A 21,797-nucleotide genomic window follows, 5' to 3' on the forward strand; every position below is an offset into this window, starting at 1 on the left:
TGGAGGACACACAATGGCGGACGCACAAAAGAAGCCTCTCTTAAGACAGGACTCAGAGGACATCTAGCATGATAAGCAGGGCAGCTCTCACTGTAATTAGCCATGGAGCTAGCCTGACCAATTGCCTTATGAGATCAGTGAACTATCAGTAAACACTTTTAAAGCACAGAAAAGGAGGGAACAAAGTAACTGGCAAAGTTCTGCTTTTTACTTAACCAAGTGAAAGTGATGCACTTTTAGTTTAAGATATGGCTCTACATAAATAAGACAGCTTTGTTTGAAAAACCAGTATCCCTCCCTCCGCTGAACTCTTTGAGCCCGCTGATCTTCTTCCGCTCTGCTCCATCCGAGGAACGGTACCTGCTAGCTGGAGCGCACGATGAATTCTTGACCTGTTTAAGCACAAAGAAGGACATAATGATGAAGCCATGTTTAATCTGGCCCGCTAGCATGTCAGGCGGCTGCATGGGTGGTATGTCCTCCCGAGGCCTTTGAAGAGGTGGGGTGGGGGTTTGGGGGGGAGTGGGGGGGGGGGGTAGAGAAGAGATTTGGATCATTACACAATAAAGAACACTTCATAAGTAGTGAAGTGAGTTGGAGAAATGACGGTTAATGATGTTGACAGCAATTCACCTCTGCTGAATTACAGAAAGATTTGACTCAACTTGCCTTCTTTAATGAGCCTCACTCTGTAAAGGTAATGGGCCAGCGGTAAGACACGGAGAGAGGCGGGGAGGGGATACAGTGGGCAAAATAAAAGAGAGGGAGGGATTTCTTTCTTTCTTTCTTTTTTTCTTTGTGTGTGTATGTGTGTGTTGTCAGAGAAGTGCACTGCTGCCTGTGGTTAACACCTCACAGATAGGCTATCACATAGCTCCCTTTAAGTTGTCATATCGGGGAACTACAGAGACAGAAAGGCCATCTTCAATAAAGACTGCTAGCGCAGGGAGGTTTGTCAGATCTTCATTGTTTGAGTTGTGTGACATATAGATCCCTTGATCTCATATTATAGATTTATCTTTATACATTTAAACTCCTCTCAACATTAAAAAAAACATCTTTGCTATAAGAACAGCATATACTATCCCTAGTTTTAAAGGATTACACAAAATATTATGAGGGTGATTGTCACCAAACCCAAAGGAGGAGTTTGCTATGGGCCAAAGATGAAACTATTCAACTTTGGGGTAAACAAGACATACCAACAGTTTTGTTTACACTAACTAAGTTTTAATATTTCACCATAAAACCAGGCATTAATCTGCTAAATCATACAAAATCCAGGTGTTACCAGGTTTCGACTCTAGCTTGTCCTATGTAACAACCACACACTGCAACGCCAGGTTCCACTTACCTTGTGGAGTCGTGTGTATTCCGTTGTGCAAATTTTTGCATCAGATATCATTCAAATATTTCACGGGAGATACTTTGAAAAAATGCATTGATTATTCATCCAAATAATATTCATTTATTTTTGCTTCTCAAAATGTCTTCTGATTTTGGGTCTCTAACCCTACTTGAATCAAATAAGCCCATTTGCACATTGTGGAAGTGTTCCATCCCACTGCTCGATTTCTATTTCTAATCATGCATGTTTATGTGAAAGTTTGCGAGAAAAACCTCAAACGACAGCACGACATTTGATATTTTCTCTCTCTCTCTCTGTCTCTCTCTCTCTTTCTCTCTCTCTCTCTCTCTTTCCCACCACACTCGACTGTCATTCCATCAAAGTCACATAACTGTCGACGTCTTTGAGTGTCTCACGCTGAATGATAAATACGTACATCCTAACTGGGATTCAGTGCCAATTATACATTTACAGAGATGTCATACAGATTGTAACATTAAAGTAAAATGATGGCATTCATTTTCAAACTGCCTTGTGCGGTGACATGTTCTATTATCTTTCTCTATGGTGTAAGACAAGGCAGAAAACAACTGGGATGAAAGACGGAACGATCCCGAAGGTCAAATCAATAACTATGTTGTTGTTTTTTTCTGTGGCACACCCACATGTCAATCATTAAGCCTATTATTAGAATTTAGAGCCACTCCTATCTTATATTGTCATCTCAAAAAAAGTAAAAAGGAAAAAATACTCTCCGTGCACCAGCTTTAGAAGCACCTACCTCAGAATCTCCCAACTTGAGCTGAACTGAAAACACGCATGATCGATTGTTGTTTGTCACCATATTGATGGTGATGTAGTGTAATTGTACAAGGAAGTACAGCTACTGGGAAGAAGAAAAAAAACAAAGAAAAAACACATGGCTTGCTACATTAATTGGCAGGAATACTTGTCTAATTATCACTTTTCTGCTTGCTCTCCATGCTGAGATTATGTAATTATCTTGTGATATTGCTTTTTTTGTGTGTGTCATTTCTGAGACGCCTCTCTACCTGACACTCAGCAAGCCGCTTAATAATATGCCAGAAAGGCAGCTAATTATATCATAATAATGGCCTGATGAAAGCAATAAGGCAAGCCGGTGAATAAATGATAGCACTGTTCGACTGCTCAAGTTGTATCTTTATTTGAAATGATGGGAATCACACTAAACAGGAAGTTCTTTTAATTACTAATGTGTTTATTCATTATGGGAGCAGATATTAGGAACATTTGTTATCATTATGCAAATCATGGCCTATACATGATATGTTCTCTGAAATGATATTTTCAGTAAATTGAATCCCTTATCAAGTTAATTACTCCCTGTTTAAAAGCCCCCCTCCTGAGCTAGGATATCCCAATTACAGACTACACCTGTTCTATTTGTGGGGATTTGTATTTGTTACATGTTATCCTGCAGAGCACAGGTTTGTCGGGGGGGGGGGGGCGCATGAGTTAGACCCCTTACTGGGCTTCCAGATTTCAGTCTTGCTTCTACAAACGTTCTACCGCTGACTGGTGTCATCTAGTTACAGGATCCTTTGAGGCGAAGAGGCAGGAACAGAGCTGACACACACATCCGCAACACTCGGGGAGGGTGTAGACGGATAATCTGATGCTCAAGCAGCAGCAGAAGCAGCATCAACAGCAAGCCCGTAGACTGCTTTCGAAACTTTTTAATTAGCACTAATTACCTTTGCAGGAAAATGTTGAGGCTTGAAAGGATTTGTGTCAGCAAGTGGGAGATCAAAGATTGCGATGCTGCGCATTTTAATCTGAACACTGAGGGGTAATAGGGAGCTGTTTGTGTTTTGGAGAGAAGGGAGAAAAAGAGGGAAAGAAACATCCCAGGTGGTGCTTGAGTAGTCTAGTTCTACTGTCTACCAATCACACCACAGTTCCTGTCACATTCCACAATTTCCCCCTAATATCAGGAAATTAACTTTCTGAATTATTTTCTTTAATGCAGTCCTATAGCTTTCTCCTGCTTTGTTCACCCTCTCCTTTATTTTCCTGGTCTGATTCTGCGCTCACCGCTTCGTCAGACTGACAGACATTTCATAGAGGTGGTTTTTAATGCATGCCTGGACATCACTGTGGCAGAGTCATCCATCAGACCTCAAGACAACATCGATCATTTGCCATGAAGAGAGCACGGGGGTAGTGATTATTTGCTATTAGGTGGATGCTGAGGCATACAAATGGCTGGCAGTTGACAGTTGAACTCACTCAAACGTAATGCGGGATGGCTCGCCCCTCTCTCAGGGAAAACGTTGACAGGCACTGAGCCTGAACAGTGTAATGACGGCGTGTACAGGCAGACAGAAGCGATGGATTCTTCCCCACTGTAGCAGTGTTTCTCTCTTCTTCTTTTTTTTAAATTCATCTGTTGCAAGCTATAGGTACTCTTCTTTAATTCATAAACTGTTCGGCATGCTGATCGACCCTGTCACTGTAATTTTACAGTATTCTAATACTGAAAGAAGTGTGAGCTGCTTGTCAGGCGGTCACGAGAGAGCTTATGTGTGCTTGTTTGTGCCGCATTGACGTCCTCACTGACTGAGATGCCATCAGTGAATTGATTTTCAGCTCCTGCTCACTGAGAAAGGAGGGTGTTTGTCATGCGGATAGACAATTAATCTTTCAATACAAACATTCACAAGAAGCATGGCTGTATACTGCAAGCACAGGCCGGGAAATATAAGGAAAAGGGGGTTTGTTTAGGGCTGCTTGGCTCTCTCTTGTCTGATGATGTATGTCACAATGCAATGCCATACATGGGAAGCAGCTGTCATTCTGTCTGGCCTGGGTAACGAAAGCTCACTTGCAGGAACTAGACATCCTCCTTTCTGAAGTGATATCTTCATCTCTGAACTCTCCTCTAACCCTCAGTTGGGTCATTGCTGGAGAATTAGACTTCATCCAGGGTCAAACCGGGGTCAAGCAAGGCTTATAAGGTTGGACCTGACAAGAATGTCTGTCAGCTCCTTATCCCCAGGCCAGGGTTGATCCAGGGTCATTAATAAATCAGGGGATTGGAGGTGCAAGCGTGAGGCCAGGTGTTGCTGACCTCAGTACAGTGGCTTTGATTCGGTCTGGCTGTGTGTGTGTGTGTGTGTGTGTGTGTGTGTGTGTGTGTGTGTGTGCCTGTGTCTGTGTCTGTGTGTGTTCGTATGAATGACAGGATCAGTCCCCTTCTGATTCACTGCGCTCTCAGCTCCTCTGCCAGCGCTAATGACATTGAGAGCGAATATTAACCTCACACGCTCAGCAGGGATATCCACAGGGGTAGTCTATAATTCAGCCACCGCAGGGCCCACAATGGTGTTATCACTCAAACGCACACAAGCTAGCTTTAAACGATCGACAGACGCACCATGGTGTCGACATTTTCAACAGTTTAATCTGCACTTCTTCTCACAGCATAACATGAAGTAATGAACGGTGATGTTCAACTTCTTCATCAACAAAGAACTTCTCTAATTATATTTCACAGATTTCTTCTTGCTCAAATTTGTTTTTGTTTTTTTTGTGTTTTTTTTTTTATGTTTTGCTTTCCAAAAAGATAGATTTTTGTTTTTGCTAAAATGATGTAACCCTGTGTAAAGTTCAATCCGACATGCCACCTTCAATTGACAGCTTTGTAGCTTGTGTTTTTTTGAACACATAGGCTATCAGGAGCAAGCATAGCGCAATATTCAGAACAGATTAAGAGTGAACCCACATAAAGGAGAGATTTGCTAGCGGCGCCTTATGTACTCTAATGATTTGCATTGCCATTAATAGTAATTTGCAGCTGCCTGGAAAGAGACGTGTAATCCCCTTCCCATGTGTGAATTGACATGCTTTCGGGGAGGGCTATGTGTGTCCTGGACGTGTGATCTTTAAATGACTGCCACCTGAGGCCAGGCAATACAGAGAGAGGAGTACCACGCTGAGAAGAGGCGGTCTATATGCGGGAGGGGAGCTGAGGGTGAGAAAGTGAGAGCTGTGGGGGGAGATCTAGAGACTCAATGGCAGTCTAATTCACCGCCGCCATCAGAGATGCATGTACAGAGATGTGTTAGGGCCATAAACTGTAGCTTGAGGGAGAAGTACTGGAACAGACCAGATCTGTACTATGTGGAGGTGGTAGGACGGATATTGGTTGCAGGGTGTTATTTTCCTTTACAGATAATGTCATCTGTTTAAGCATGAATTAATCCCGAGAGAGTTTTGAAGCTGTATTTTTAGTATTTTTTGATGTTTATTTGTGTCTTTGTTGTGTTTTAATGGATCTAACTGAGTATATCAATGAGATATATTCTATCCTATAATTTTACACTATTATCACATATCTGAATGTCATCCTGCACCTTTCACACTCACAAACCCTTTACATGCTCCTATTTTCTTTTATTCAAAAAGAGAAATGTGAGAAAATGCACTCGACATAATTAAGCATATTCTTATATAACATTTGTATGGCGCTTTCTGGAAAGTTATGCACTTTTTTGTGCATAATCCAAGGAATGTCTGAAAAAAAGGGGGTGGGCAGTGACAGCAGTGAGCCTGCGCAAACTCTTGCTGGGAGAGGCCTTGAGTAAAATGCAGGATATTCCTCGGATTGTCAATGGAAAATGTAATTCTTTTTAGATAGTTGTGACAATGAAAGGCACTTTTCGGGACAGATCATGGTTCTAGCTATAGTGCTGAAAAAACTTGTTAAAAAAATACTCCAATAAATAGAAAGGACTGCAAATGCACCTTGCTGGCAAATGTGCGGATAAAATACAAATTGTACTGCATAAGAGAATGAAAATAGCCACTGTGGGACATAATGCACATATAAAAATTATAAAACAGTTAAATAAAGCAAGATTACTTTGCTTGTTTAAAGAAAGTAAGATCATAGGACTTGGGAAGAGCCACATTTATTATTAATATTGAAATATTTTACAGATTGAGTGCCAAGAATATTTCAGACTAAATTGCTCTCTAGCTTCCTTCCTCCCTTTCTAGCCGTCCTCCCAACATTCACCTTTCTTATTAAGTTTATTAAAGCCAGTCCACACACTGGCTTTCCCAGGTCCCACTCCCTTCTTCCATTCATTACTGCACCTTATCCTGGCAGGCAATCTGAAGTGTGCTCTGAATAGTCCATTATGCACATATGAAGGCCATCTTGGCTCCAGTATTGGTCAATTCATCAAACATTTATCTGTTGCCCTCTGAGCAGGACGTCAGTATGCCTGTCACTCTGCAGCTCCGGCCGTTACGTTTGGAATAAAAGTGCATTGCTTTTCTGCAACACTGTGACCTTTTGAGAGAACATCAGCTCTTAAACGAGGACTTCCGCTGTAAGGACTCTTCCGCTTTAGAAAAAAAAGTGTGTGTGTGTTTTTTTTTATATACAGTATTTAGACTCAGGAACTTCTTTTTTTTGCAGTCTAGCTAAGGGAAGGTTTGTCTTAATTTTGCTAACAGATTGCACCTTTAAGTCGTTTTGTATTATAGCTTTCTATTTGACCTACTGTGTCTTCCAAAAATATCCATCTATGATTCCCAGAGGCAGCAGCCATAACAAGAGAGTCGGTGGAACACATGTAAAGGAGCTGAAGCCGACGTCCTCCATTTTTCATGCCTTGCCTGAGGATATGTGACACGACGCTGGTGCACAACATTGGCAGGAGTGACTGACATTTCAGCCAATAATGGTCAAGAGTTTTCTTCCCTCTGTTGTCAGCAGTGGTTTATCAATCACTATGTCTGCATTAGTATTAGTCTATTGATCTGGCACGGCTGCTCTCTGGGTCAGTGTCTCCTCTCCAGCGTCCTTGTCTGCTTCATCATATCCTCCGCTGCTTCCATCTTCTACTCAGCTTTTGCTCCAGATAAATATTTGTAGATGCGTGTGTGAGTTCTGTAGACATGGTGACGGCAGATGATTATGTGAAAGGCTTCAACACAGACATGCTCTGTCGGTGTGAGTGCTCAGGGATGCACGCATAGATGTACGAGGATGACTTACATTGGTTTCAAAGACGGCCTTGTAAAATATTAGTTCTGACAATGATCATAATTATTTTTAACAAGGAGACGAGTTGTAGACTCACCGTGTTCAAGGCATCTTTCTCTTGTCTTCAGCCAGCCACTGTTCAAATCATAATTTTTGATGGTAATCATATTTGAAATTGAGGATGTGTAAGCGATTGAAAGATTAATCACATTAATTACATGTTCTAATCAATTAATTGAAATTAATCGCATGCTCACTTTTGAGTGGGACCTGCTTTTACAATCGCATCAATTGCAAAAGATATTTGTAAACGTGAAGACATGAAGAGATGGACAATCGATCAGAACACCTTTCAGTGTGCACGACAACAGTGACAATCATGAAATATGAGTCAACTATTACAGCTCTCCATTAAGAAGCTAAACCAACGCATGGGGTCAAGGGTCAAGGCCATAAATTAATCTACTTCTGTTTGTCGGTTAAGTGGTCATGGTCCTGTTTTTTGGTGATCTAAATAAGAAATCATCACCATATTTGGTTGACCACCTTTTGATGTGAAACAATGCCATGAAAAGCACGAAAGCAGGAAATCTCTGCCTGTATGTATATTGCGGTCATTTTTGCTCAGGAACAAGTTAACCTAACCTGTATTGTAGTATTTGTACATGTGTTCCATTACCTAGTATGAAACTTAAAAGCCTTGAGACAATCAAATGAAAACCCCCCAAAAAATTGGCGTTTATAAAAGTTGTAATACGACAGTGTTGACCCAAGCAAAGGAGATCCGTTAATTTGCGTTAATTTGTTTTACCATGTTTTTTTTCCAACGTCATAAATAAAACCAAATTCAGAGAATGAATTGCGTTATTTGTTCATCACTTTTATAGACCAGTGACATTATCAACTCTAGCCTCACGCTTAATATGTAAGACATCATGAAATGACAATGGTATACCTAGTAAGTCTGCAAACATCCCAACGATCACATTTCTCAAGGTGTCAGACTGCAGTGGCATAAAATACTGTTTATTTCCACTCTTTGGTTGTGCTTGCCATTTACTTAATTTCTATAGTGCCAGGGTTCAAGTCAATTATATTCATTCGTTTTGTTAAAAGTAAGGGCTGCTCATTTTTTTGAGAGGTAAAGTACATTTACTGCAGTGCTTAAACTTTGTTAGTTTTCCGAGCCGCACATTAAAACAAGAAAGCTTATAAAAAGTAATGAAAGCAGCTATGGAAATCTATAGAGAGAGCAGAGAAAGCTGGTGAGTATTAGAAGTTCAATCCCAGCACTGTAGTTAATGCTGGATGGGACTCAGTGGCTCTCCCCTGGCTGTGAATTTAACTGATTAAATCAGCCAGTGCACACAGCAGTGGTGACATGAAAACAACAATTAATAAGGCTCCCTCCTGTGCCGTGCGGCTCCCTTTAACCAAGCAGCTAATAACATAACCCACAGGACTGCAGCCCATCATACACACACACACACACACACGCGCGCGCACACACACATATTTACAGGTGGCAATAGTTAGTTAGCAACCTCCGTTCACAGCAAATAAAATAATGTTTATCCAGTGCGGTACATAGTTGTGCCAAGCTACACATTAAGACTGATTATACTTGCAGATTAATTGCATGTTTTTCTGAATTTCCTGTCAATTCAAAGACAATAACGTAACTGTCCCGGAAAATTCAAGTTGAGTACACCGGATTTTTGGCAAATAATTACACGAATGGTACTATGTACATGTACTGTTATTTGTAATTTTCAAAAAACCTGTATGATTTTAAGCAGTTTTGTGAAAGCAAAATCCCCCCCCCCCCCAAAAAAAAGGCAAATTAACCTTAGGTAGCATTTTAATTTAAAGTCTGTTTAAAATGCTGCACCCAACAGCCCTTGTTGCTTTCATATAGCTGAGGAGCACAATGAGGGAAGAAAACAAGCAAACAGTGTAGAATTTCATAAAACATCTCCTCCTCCATCCATCTTGCGTGTGCATTAATCAGAGCTGATAAGAGGTTGTCAGCTAGCGGCTTTGCCAGCATACTGGCTAGGTGCTGTCAGCTGTTGTTGTGCGTATTAAGTGTGTTTGCAAAAATGTTGACGTCTTTTGAAACGGGGCAGATCAGTTCGCCTCACTCACAGTCAACAGCGATTGCTGATTTGTGGTTTTCTAGCTCAGAAGATAGTTGCACCATTTTTGTGTGTGTGTGTGTGTGGGGGGGGGGGGGTTATGGTTCAAAGTTGCTGCCAGTTTGTACATCCGTCAGTGGATCTATTTGAGTCCAAGCTCATTAGTAAGAAACAGCTTTGGAAGACAGAGGACAAAAATGTGTAGTCAAAATGATCAGCCTACAATCATATATTTTTCAAGTTTTCTTGCGCGTGAGTCATTTGCAACTCCCTTTGCGATGCTTGTATTTTCTTTGATAATTCAGTTCCTCACAGCCCGCTTTATAAATAAATACATTCCAGGATGATAAATACTCGTAAAAATATTTTGTTTCACTTTAGTGTAATTAATTTACTTTTGGTTGGCTTAGAGAGAGTAAAACGATTTTTAGAGGCCTCGAGATATAACTTGTAATTGATACATGGCTACAAGATATAACTTGAAAAAAAATATTTAAAAATTGAGAGAACAAATTATATGGAGAGAGACATTCGAGCTATTACTTCTGATCTCTAGAGAAGTAAACATGTAAATAATTTTATGCCATTTTCCAAATATTCACCTTTCTATTTCCTTCTTACTTGCTTTACTAGTAGTTATGATGAATGTGACTGTTCATTAGATGCCGACCTCGCTCTGCTTATGCCTCTTGCCATCCATTTGGAGATAGTCCTGATAGGGGTGGTGTGTTTACACAGCTCCAGGTTGGTGTGTATTAAGGCAGCCATTGAAACTAGGCAGATGCAGGGAGGGGCAATAGTTCACTGCTGCAGCTGTTTAGACCTCACTGTACCTTGAGTTTGTCATGAAGCGATGTGACACTCTTCTCTGGAATTTATATTTACATAACTCCACGTCAAGTGTTGCTGTCTTTTAAGAAACATACGCCACTGTTGCTTATGGTAGAATTTTTTCAATCTTGGCTTAATATATTGAAATGTAGCATTTGTGTGAGTGTGTGTGTGTGTGTGTGTGTTTGCGTGTGTGTTTGCGTGTGTGTAACCTTGATAGTCGATATAAAGCTCTGGCAGATTTAAATGTCAATAAAGTCAGCCAGGATGTGTTAACATGGCATGCTGACAGTGTGAAGGATTAGACAGCACATTACCATTGTGCACCTTCTACAACTTGAACTTTGCTGGGTCATAACATCCCTCCTGACACACCACCCTTCATCATTTTTATACCTGTGTGAATGTGTTAGCGTGTGTAAGGAGAGAGGGACATAGTTGTGACCCTTGACCTCTCTGCATCGTCATAAAAAAAAACCTGTGGAAAGGTAGGATTTATCTTTAAAAAAGAAAATTGCTCTTTGTTGATAAAACCTATCGCCAAGGGGGAAAAAAAAGTTTCCCTTCCATTCTATCTGTGATTGCGAGTGTATTCCGCTTCCTCTGTGAAAATGATGGATGACAAGTTAAATTTGTGTCTGGGGAGTGAAGGTGAACTGTGACAGAGTGATTTGTCTTGGGAATGGAGGGTTGGGGTCAGGCGAAACTGGGCGCCTCAAGGCACAAGACATTGACAAATTCATCCTGCCCGCCGCATTTCTGAAGCCTTTTGTTTTGAATCCTGGCTACTCACAAGTGACCCCCATCCCTCATCCTGCCAGCCACTGAAGGATGCCTCGCCATGCCAGGGGAGTTCAGCTCCACTAATTCTTGTCATTCACTTCTCTGACAGGCCCGGACCCATACCCAAAGAGGGGATGCTGAAAAATTTATTCCTTCACAATATAAGCTGACCAGATTTAAGACCATAACAGTTTTTTTTTCTTGTTGTCATTGCAGGTCACTCGCAGGCCTCAAAATGTTCACTGAGCTGGAAGAACTGATCGTCGACAACAATCTGCTTGGAAATGACCTCTGGTTGCCTAGGTTACCCAACCTTCACACCCTTACACTCAATAAGAACCAAATATCCTTTCAGAAGTGTCTTAATGTGATTAGCAGGCACACTTATTTTACTTTTATTCATATGTCAATACACTCTGCCTTTGTTTGAGTTTGTGGTGGCACAGCTTTGCAGCGAGCAGCACTGTCCAGACCGGAGGAGTACAGGACTAGTTTTTGAACCACAGGGACCTCTAGTGGAATCAGATTTTTACAGTCAACATCACATGTGTTTGCACTTTCCAAGAGGATAAAAATATTAAAAATATGTTCAAAAGTAAAACTTTGTTGAATGTATAGCATAGGATAAATCAGCTATTTTAATGTTATTTTGGATAAATGTCATATTTTGCATCTGATGCATTATGCTCCTAGTGTAGTAGACTGGTTACTTAATTTATAACGAAACCCAGTAGAAGTCTAATTTTTGATCACTGATTATAACAGACCGATTTGTGTGTGTGTGTGTGTGTGTGTGTGTGTGTGTGTGTGTGTCTCCTACTATTCATCCAATGTAAACATGTTCAATCCAGAACTCTGCAATGCAACTGCTCTAAAGTCAAGACACAATGCGAGGCTGTTTGTGATCAGTCAAAAAATGTGTTAACTTCCCTTCAAAGTTTCAGAACAGGTTTAGCAATCCTGTCCTGTTTTCCTGTGGTTGTGCAGATCCTACCGGGTAATGATGCTCTCTCTCTCTCTCTCTCTCTCTCGCTCTCTCTCTCACACACACACACACACACACACACACACACACACACACACACACACACACACACACACACACTTCCAGAGTCAACATTAAAACTGGGGCTCCTTGAAGTGTGCGTCTGGGACTGTGTGCTGAGTTTGGTTGTGAAGTGGTCGGCACATGCTAATAGGCCAATTATGTACATCCTGTCGTGGCACCGTGCCATTTTATAGCTCGAGCACTGCATTAGTGCAGTTGTATTTTGACACTTTGGGGCTCAATTTTCCAAGTGAATGTATTAGTGATGAATGTGCCTGCTTAGGGGCTGTTTGTTTTTTCCACGTTTCGCAAAAAGTTTTCCACAGCATGGCTCTGGGAAGCACGGACTGTTTGAACCGCAGGGCATCCATCATTTTGTCACTATTCTGCACCCGGCCACCTAGGAAATGAAAGCGATGAAGAGAAAGAGAGAGAGCAGCAGCAGCCAAATTGTGTCACTACTATATGCCAAAGCCTGCACCTTAAATTGCCCCTCTGTCTGCCCAGTCTCACAAAGCCAGTGACTAGCCCCTTTGAGCACCTCGGTAAATTTGACAGTGATGTGTTTTAGTGCAGACAGGCTTGGGAGGAGCTGTGTAGGGAGTAGATGCTAATGTAATTAACAGAGCTAGGTCCTTGACATCCGCCCTTTGACACCTGACTGATATTGAGGCCCTGCTGGAACACTTGGCTGATGCGACCCCGTCACTGGAGTACCTAAGCTTGCTGGGAAATGAGGCCTGCCCCAACCAGCTGGTCAGCCCGGATAAAGACGAGGACGACTACCAGAGATACAGGTCAGATAACTACATGGAAGATGATGTCACCCCCTGGTACAGATGGAGAGATAAAAACGTTCTGTGTGTGTGTGTGTGTGTGTGTGTGCGCGCGCGTGAGCGTGCGTGCGTGCGTGTGCGTGAGCGTGCGTGAGCGTGCGTGCGTGCATGCGAGCGTGCGTGCGTGTTCATATTCACAGACAGTTTTGATACTGAGCTATTCAGACCGATAGCTTTTTGTAAGTAATGGATTTGGAGATGTTCCGTTTTCTTTTTAACAACCAGCCCTCCACATTTCGTAAGCAGACTGCGGATTCAACCACATCACTCTAAAAGCTTTGTCAACTGGCCCCTCCACACTCCAGTTTGCAAAATGGATTTCATGTGTGACTACTCACCACCACAAATGAGTGTTTACTACCCTGCCTCACCAGAGCAGATGATGCATTAAACATCAAGCAAGGCCCCCAAGCCATGCAATATGACCACCATTTGTCAGGGTCCTTTACATGAAATGTGATAAAAGGCGAAAAGCATACTCTCTTTTGTCTGTTTTAGCCCTAAGTGCTTGTTTCTGACTCTGTGTTGCCTATTAATCATTTACCACCCATGCCTTTCTTGAATAATATCTCCTCTCTCTTTTCTCTCACTTTCCCTCCTCCCCTCTCCTCCTCACATGCTTATCTTACTGGTGAGTAAAGCTGTTCTGTTTTTTTGAGTGACAACGTCTACGGTCGTGTAATGTAATATTCATAATGTGTCACATAGTAAAACATCAATTTGAGCGTGATGCAGATTTCATGTCTGACAAGGTTAGGCTGTATGCAGGTCGTGACAGCGCTGGCCTTGGGCAATAAATACCCAGCCCAATGCCCCTGGAGCTCTTGGACTCTCAAGTGAAATACCCTGGTGCCTGGCATTGCCTCTCCAATTAGTGCAATGGCATAGAAACATATCATTCTCCTAGTATTTGGTATGGTCTGTGGCGAGGTTTAAATGCCCTCCTGTTCAGAAGCGACCGTGTATGTGTTTAGTGGTCATTTGTGGTATTACAACAACACGAACAACTCTCAATTCTGAGCAGCTACGATAATTTGACATTGAATAGGTCACCTCAGTGTATACGAGAAGCAGAGAAATGTTCTGACTTAATTGCCTCTTGGCCACACTGATGTATAAACATTAATGTATTTATCTGTAACATTTTAACTGCTTATCTTAAGATCTTATGTTTGTCCCACGTACTCATTGGCAGATGAACGTTTGTGCCTGAGGCGCCTTAACCACCAGCTGCACTCTACATAATAATTGCCCGCCATTGAGTAACACCCTTTTTTTTTTTCATTTTATTGTCTTTTATTTTTGGAAAGCTAGTTACTAAAAAACAGACACTGTGTTTAATGATATCGTGTCTTTCTCTCTTAATAATTTTTTAGGATGACCTGACACATATCTTGAATGGGTAAGGAAGTTCAGTGGAAAAATGGCTTGGTTTTTCAACTTCATTTAATTTATTACCAAATATTAAATTACCAATCTTTTATCCAAATTTAACTACATTTTATCAAAAATATGTCCTTTAGTTTCTGAGATTAAAAAAAAAAAATCAAACAACCTAACAGACATGCGCCATTGATCACATTACCTCCTTGGTGTTGGTAAAAAAACAAAAACACTATTTCTCAATGAACAGCTGGTCAGTAATAGCAATGTCTTTCCACTGTTTTTTTTTTTTTTTTTTTTTTAATTCAAATACTAAATGTTTTTACCCAATACATTAGGAGCTCTTCATCAACCTTCCTGTATGGAAAGTAAAAAAATCCAATGATTAAGTTGCTCTTCATGGCAGTCACCTGCAAGGGTATTATTGTCAACGCAAGCTGGGTAGAGCTACATTATGGAATCTTCCTCCAGCCCTCCTGCACTCTCTTATCCTCCCTCAGTGGTTGAGCTGAATCATTAATATCCCTACTGGCTGACAAAGCCTTGTCATCTGCTCTGACCCTGTGATGGTAGGTTACCTATGAAGAATAACCCCTCTACATGTCTCCCAAGGGCATCTTCACATTTCATCATGGAAATGCCCTGAACAAAGTCCTTTACTGGGAGGGAGACACACTGTAGGATGGGCTTCAAGGACTGAGAGCTGGTTCTCTCATCAGAGAGGGAGGGCAGTTAGGAGCAGGTCAATTTACCCTATGATGTATATTTAAGAGCTATGTAAGATATTTAGTGTTTTAATCACTTACCAATAAGCGTTTTCAGTGATTTTATTGATTTTCCTCATTGTGGACAAAGATCATTTCAGTCTTAAAGGCAATCCCTGCATCCCCTCCTGATTATCCTCAGGTGTTGAAAACTTGACATGGGCTTCGCCCTGTCCCCTCATCACCATCGCCATCATCAATTTGTCACTGTTCTTTGCATACAGGTCTTGTCTGTGCCCATACATCCAGCGTCCCTTCTCACCCTCCACTTAGGTGCTTCAGTGCATGTCCTTTTTGGCTTGCAGCTCTGTCCTGACATACTGGTTCCTCTATCCCCGCCTGCTTCTGAAAGGATCTGTTGTCATCTATGTATTCTAACCATTATCTCTTTGACGTTTCTCTCCCTCCCAATGAAAGACAGAGTGTGTCTGAAAGCTTAGAGAGATATCTGTGATGCTGCCAGAATGACAGCTCTGGCAGACAGGTTGCATCTCCTTTCATGCTATTTATATGTCGTACTTATTCTTATCAGCTTTGAAGGTTATTACCTACAAGAAAAAGATCATTAACATTATATCTGCATTACCGCTAAATAAAAGTAAACATGGCATTGTGTATTTAAAGGAACATGCTGAATTTTTGGGAAATATTCTTATTGTCCATCATTTTTACAGCCAGACAAGCAGATACCTTTCTTTATCCTGGATATGGCTGTCTGCTAGTTAGCTTAGCTGCTATTAATGCTAGCTACGGGTATGTATCTGACTATGAATTAACAGCATTTTGTAATTTTAAAACATGTTTTTCACGGTGAATGTTGAACACAACCTTAGTTTTATGAATACAGGCACAGACCATTTTGGATGAAAGTGTAATTGATGACATCTTTGGCAATAAACTACCTCACTATACTGCTAGCTTTTATTGCAGCTAAGTTGATTAGCATTCCAGATGAGGTCTGTAGTATATTTTCTGAAAAACTGCCATTTTCCTTCAAATAGTAATGTTTTTGTCTTTTTGGTTGGTATACAGAGGTGGCAGCTGTATATTCATTTCTTAAGTAGACGAACAGATAGTTTTTTTTCTGCTCTTTCAGCAGTGTTGATGCTATTACATCTTCCTTGATTCAACACCGACATCATGTCCTCACTTGACGTAATTTCTCCATGATTGGGCGTCCCTCATTCTTCTTTGTTCCTCTTTATCATAAATGAAGATAACAGGGGTCTCCTTTAAGATTCTTAACGTGGGATTTATACTTTCTTTGCAAGTGACAACCAGTGTTTATGTGTGTTATTGCCACCTATGTTGGAGCGTGAACAAGTTGTCTGCTCCATTACACTCGTCAGCTTCTCTTGTTAAGTCTCTGTCATGCATTAAAACTTAAGTTTTTAAAAATGTAAGGTGTATAATATACAGGTGTTTGTGTAAAAATGTAGGTTAGTTAAAGTAAATCGTACAATTTATCATTTATTTATTTCTTTAACTTTTATTTATTCAGACAGTTTCTATGAGATCAAGATCTCTTTTCCAAGAGAGGCCCAAGGACAAGTAACATTCATCATCAGCAATGGCAATCAGACACAGCCATTAAAACATTCAAAACAGTTAAACATCACCGTGGATTGAGAAAAACAGTCACAAGAGCATGATTTAGATTGAGTTTATTGTCTTGCAGGTACTTTGTTCTACACAAGTTGCCTCATCTGAAGTTTTTGGACTCAAGGAGAGTAACAAGAAAAGAGGTGATGGAGGCACAGGCAAGAGGAGCATTTATGAAAGTGGTCAAACCCAAGTCAGAAACGGTAAGTGAAGCTTCATATTTAAGAAATGTTGTGTGGATTCGTTCCATTCGTTTTTTTCCCCTTTAGATTACTCTTTGAAAAGCCTCTCTCTTTACGATCGCTCTGTGTGTGTGTCTGTGTGTGTTTGTGTGTCTCTGTGTGTGTGTGTGACCATGGACTGACCTGATTCCGTATGCATGAGCCCAGATCAAAGACGACGGGCGGCTGTCCAGTCGTTGTTGTGTCGGCAAGTGTGACATGGCTGGTGATTGGAGTGACAGCTCACGTACATGCCGCTCACAATCGCTTAATTATCCCTCGCCTCTGCACTTTTTCTTCCCTCTCTGTTTTTTGGGCCACACAGACTAATTAGAGTCGGGGAGGTTCATAGATACACCCACTTCAAAACCCTTTCATTCTCCTCTTCTTTTGCCCTCTTTGATAATGCAATATGAATGAACATCTTTTCCCTAGATTTGATTTCATGTAATTGTAAGGTCATAAAATATTTATTGTTTAGATCAGCTATGCTTTGTCGTTTCAAGGTCTCCAGGGCTCTGACAGTGAGCCTGGGAGGTAAAAATGGATCCAGAGTAGCAAAAAAATTATAAATCAGAAGCATGTGAGTCAACGTCGGGGTTTAAAAGTACACAGGGGAAGCAAAATATTTATTTTTTTCCGACAATCAGCTACAATAGTGTAGTCTTTTGGTGTCAGTTCATGCTTTTGTTTTTGATTCTTCATGCAAGTGGCAAGCGAGGAAGCAAAACACTGAAGTAATTTAACCTCAGTTTGGCATGTTTGGTAGATGGAGGAAAGTGGAATAAAAACACTGTTCATCCACTTTATATAAAAAGAAACTAAGGACCTCTACAATGTTTTTTGGCAGAGTAAAGTCACTTTTTAAGATTTTATTTACATAGCTTGTCAGTGAAAAAAAGAAATGTTTGCCTTTGTCGCCACATCCTTAGATGAAAGGAGAGATAATTACTGATTCTAGCTGACATGATGTGTGTGTTTTTGTGTCTTTGTGTCTTTGAACCTGCTGTATATGATTATTTATTCCCTATGCAAAGTAAAAAGGTTACAGCTTTGATGAGAACGCATCAGCTCTCTTTTGCACACAGTATTTCTTTTGTGCCAGAAAATGTTTTTTAACAGTGCTACTCGCTGTTCCTTATTAGCCGTGTTTGACTAAGTCTGGACACGTCCCACGTCGCCTGGACGCTTGCGATGACACCACAGCATTTGTTTTGAGTTAGATGAGATTTGATGTGTCAACTTCCACAGACCTGATGAGCCATGAGCACCTCCAAGCTCTAATTGTCCACATCATCAGAGTGATTGCGAGCGCACCAATAGTGCAGGCCACCAATTAACAAGCGTCTGCAACGGAGCAGCAGGGACGTGGGGATAGATGATAGCATAATTAGATATTTGTGTTTGCTTTTATGTCTGCTACAGCAGGATGTTTCTCATAACAGTGGCTCGTAGTACAATGTATGCCATTTGCTTCATTACAAAGGGTGGTAATTAGCTGTCTGGCTGTCGCTTGTGTTGCCATTGAGTCTCAATTAGTGCAATTATTGGTGGAGAGAAAGAAAAACATACAGGAACCGGAAATGTGATTTAAAAGGTTTATTTGTGAAATTATTTAATTTTAGGGTGTACTTGTGGTTGGATCTCATGTAAACAATACGGGGGGGGAGGGGTATTCACACTTAATTAGTCGCATCTCAGTAAGATACAGGGTCTTGGTTTTAGATAGTATAATTTTTTTCTCCAAAATATAAGAAAGATTAAATCTTTTTACACTGACAAATTATTTGACTTATCAAATAGGAAAAAAATACATTGATGTGCTTGACTCTGCTTGTCAATAGCCATAAATATTTTGCACCACGGGTCTCATGTGCCACACATAAGTCAATATAACCCCCCCCCCCCAAAAAAAAAAACACGAATTCTGCTTTTTAATGCATTTATAGATTATTTTACAATTAAAGACACATTATTGAGGTTTTTTGTTCTTGTTTTCAGCTGGAAATAAGTCATAAATAAAGCACTTAAGCCAACAGGTGCGGTGGAGAAGACCACAGGTGGGCTGCACTTGGCCCACCAACCTATTGCAAGTTGTCTCTCCTTTTGTTCTACAATGAAGTCCTGAGCACCAAAACTTTGTTGTTTTGTAACTTTTCTGTGTGAAGTTAGAGAAGAATGTGTGGAAATGTCCTTCTCTGTGTTGTTTAGAACACGTGAAATAATCTGTCAGTGCAATAAGCAAAATGTACTTATAAGATGATGAGAAATAAGCTTATTGAGGTGCTTCTTCCTTTGGGATTCTGTCTTAAGTTTTTATGTTTATTTGTTTTACTAGAAATAAGACAGTGAAATTGATGAGAAATAATTTTGTGTATACATTTTTACCTTCTTCAGTGTGTTCACAATATGGAAACAGTAGCAACTTGCCCACTCATGACAGCATGAATCTGAACAAAGAGTGCCTTATAGTCTTGCTGTGAACGAGTCAGCGCTGAACTGTTGAGACCTCTCGAGTCATATCATAGCAGACTGTGACCACAGTTTAAACTCCTTTTCTATCATACCATCGTGGCGTGGCACCGAGCGACGCCACATGGTACTGATAAAGCAGTTATGGCCTTTTAGCACAATGAACACCATAACTTTTCATACATTCCCGATGTTTTCCGTGTTTCCTAAATCACATCCAGACAGTTGTTTTCAAGAGAGGGTACTGACAGAAAAGCCTGTATGTGTGAGTTCAGAAAAAAAAAGAAAAAAACATTTGCCTTTATATAAAATCTTTATCTCCATGTCGCCTTGGAAGAAATAAAGGAAAGCACAAAGGCATTTACTAAGGATAATAATATCTGCATGCCCTGTTTGCATCAAACTATAAGGTGGGGTTGGGGGGGTACGTTTTGTCTGTCTGGTTTTTTGCAAAGAGACAAAGAAAAGACAAAGAAACATTATATGTATGATTGTATGTGTGTGTGTGTGTGTGTGTGTGTGTGTATATATATATATATATATATATATATATATATATAATATATATATTGATATACATACCTAAAATAAACAAAAAAACACAGGCAAAATGATTGAAGTGTTCTCCAAAAGCCACAACACTAAGCTGAGTCAGAGTGGAAAAGCCTTGAGCTGTATTTTGGGAAATTGGGCGTGTTGGAATGCTATAATGTGATAATTCTCTTTGAGGACTTAGAGGTCATGGAATGAAACGGCGATAAACCACATAGAGCCATTTGGACTCTGTTGGGTTGCTCTCGGAAAATACGTGTGGTACTTTTTGGCTGGGTTCCTCCACCTCCCTTCGCCCCCTTTCTCCCGCTTTATGCTGTTGAAACCTTGGTTTAAACTAGCCATGTCTATCAAAACACTGACAGCACATTGAGATCCCATGCACCGCTAAAAAAGAAAAAAAAAAGAAAAATAGTGCATAGCAAATCAAACTAGTAGAATAACATTTACTCCTTGCCACATGTTTAAGAGTGTTTCACAGTGAATAAAGTAACTCCATGGTTCTTCTCACTAGGCACAGCTTGGTAGCTACGTCAGCGGGTATAAATGTTCCTCGGATGTCACTTAGATTTTGCCTGGACCAAGTATTTGACTTGATTTTCTTGCATGAACACACGTGGGGTTTTTTTTGTTGTTTTTTTTTTTCCTTCTGCGTTATAATATAAAACAGACTACATTGCAGGGTGGCTTGAGCCAGCTCCCGGGTCCCATGAGTTTCTGCACACAGGGTAACAGTTCTTCAAGGGAATTGACAGTGACAGAGCCAGGAAAGTCCTCAAGTGGATCTTTTCAGTTCTGTTTTTTCCTCTGCAGACACTAACCTGTTTTACTGCAGACAGCAGCAGACAGCGGTTCATATTAAGTTTGTACTAAAGGAAGCAGTCCAAATTGAAGATAGACTGCATGTTTTTAGACCCATGATTGTGTGTTATGTGATACATGATTGTTTTTTGTTTTGTTTTGTTTTGTTTGTTTGTTTCCCTTCTAATGCACAACCTGAATGTACCTGTAAAGTATTTTGGCACCTCTGTGCTTGAGAGTTATGAGTTCCCCGAAGCTCTCAAACATAACAAACGGCACGCAATATAGCGCCTTGTGAATGTGCCTTCAGTGGCTTTGCTGAATCATTTTACTGAACAAATATGTCCTCAGAGAAAACTCAAAGAATATGGCTCTCAACAGGGAAAGGAAATATAACTCAACACATTGCTGGGGAGGCATGTTTATTACCACTCTATTTGCACCAATTATTTTATATACAGAAGCCTGATTTGTCACCTTTCTTTCGTGACACGTTCCAGTACAGTAGGTCGAATCAGGACAAAGAGCTGTTGGCAAAAAAAAAAAAAAAAAAAAATGCAACCACAGTCTGTTTTATGTTCAGAGAAATAAACTGACAGATTGTGATCCACTCAAATTATGTTCTTTCCTTCCATCTTGCATAATGTCTTGTTATCTGTTAATTACATCACTTGAAACACTGCTGCTCTCTGTCTTTTAACGGGAACATACCCTGAATGTTAAAACAGCTGTTGATAATAATTGTTTGGATGTGTTTAGTTTGTATGATAGTCACTGCATGTTTGTGTCAGATCATTCCAGGCAGGCAGGGAGGGAGGGAGGGAGGGAGGGAGGTGGTGGGGGGCGCACATGTTCATTCTCTCAGGTATTTGTCAGTATGTGTGCAGGCCTCTGTGTGTGTGTGTGTGTGTGTGTGTGTGTGTGTGTGTGTGTGTGTGTGTGTGTGTGTGTGTGCGTGTGTGTGTGTGTGTGTGTGTG

General features: G+C 40.7%; 1 protein-coding gene across 1 annotated transcript in view; it reads left to right on the plus strand.

Annotated features, from left to right (window-relative positions):
* Positions 1-21,797, plus strand: part of lrmda (leucine rich melanocyte differentiation associated) — a 314,178-nt gene that overhangs the window by 224,364 nt on the left and 68,017 nt on the right. Inside the window, exons 7-9 of the mRNA XM_086181102.1 lie at positions 11,357-11,483; positions 12,846-12,985; positions 16,850-16,976. Coding sequence (XP_086037228.1) covers positions 11,357-11,483; positions 12,846-12,985; positions 16,850-16,976 — 394 coding nt within the window. The remainder of the gene's footprint in view (positions 1-11,356; positions 11,484-12,845; positions 12,986-16,849; positions 16,977-21,797) is intronic.

Source organism: Aulostomus chinensis, chromosome 16 (assembly GCF_037954235.1).
Source record: "Aulostomus chinensis isolate RoL2024-O1b breed Wild chromosome 16, RoL_Achi_v1.0, whole genome shotgun sequence".
In the NCBI taxonomy this organism is placed as follows: Eukaryota; Metazoa; Chordata; class Actinopteri; order Syngnathiformes; family Aulostomidae; genus Aulostomus; species Aulostomus chinensis.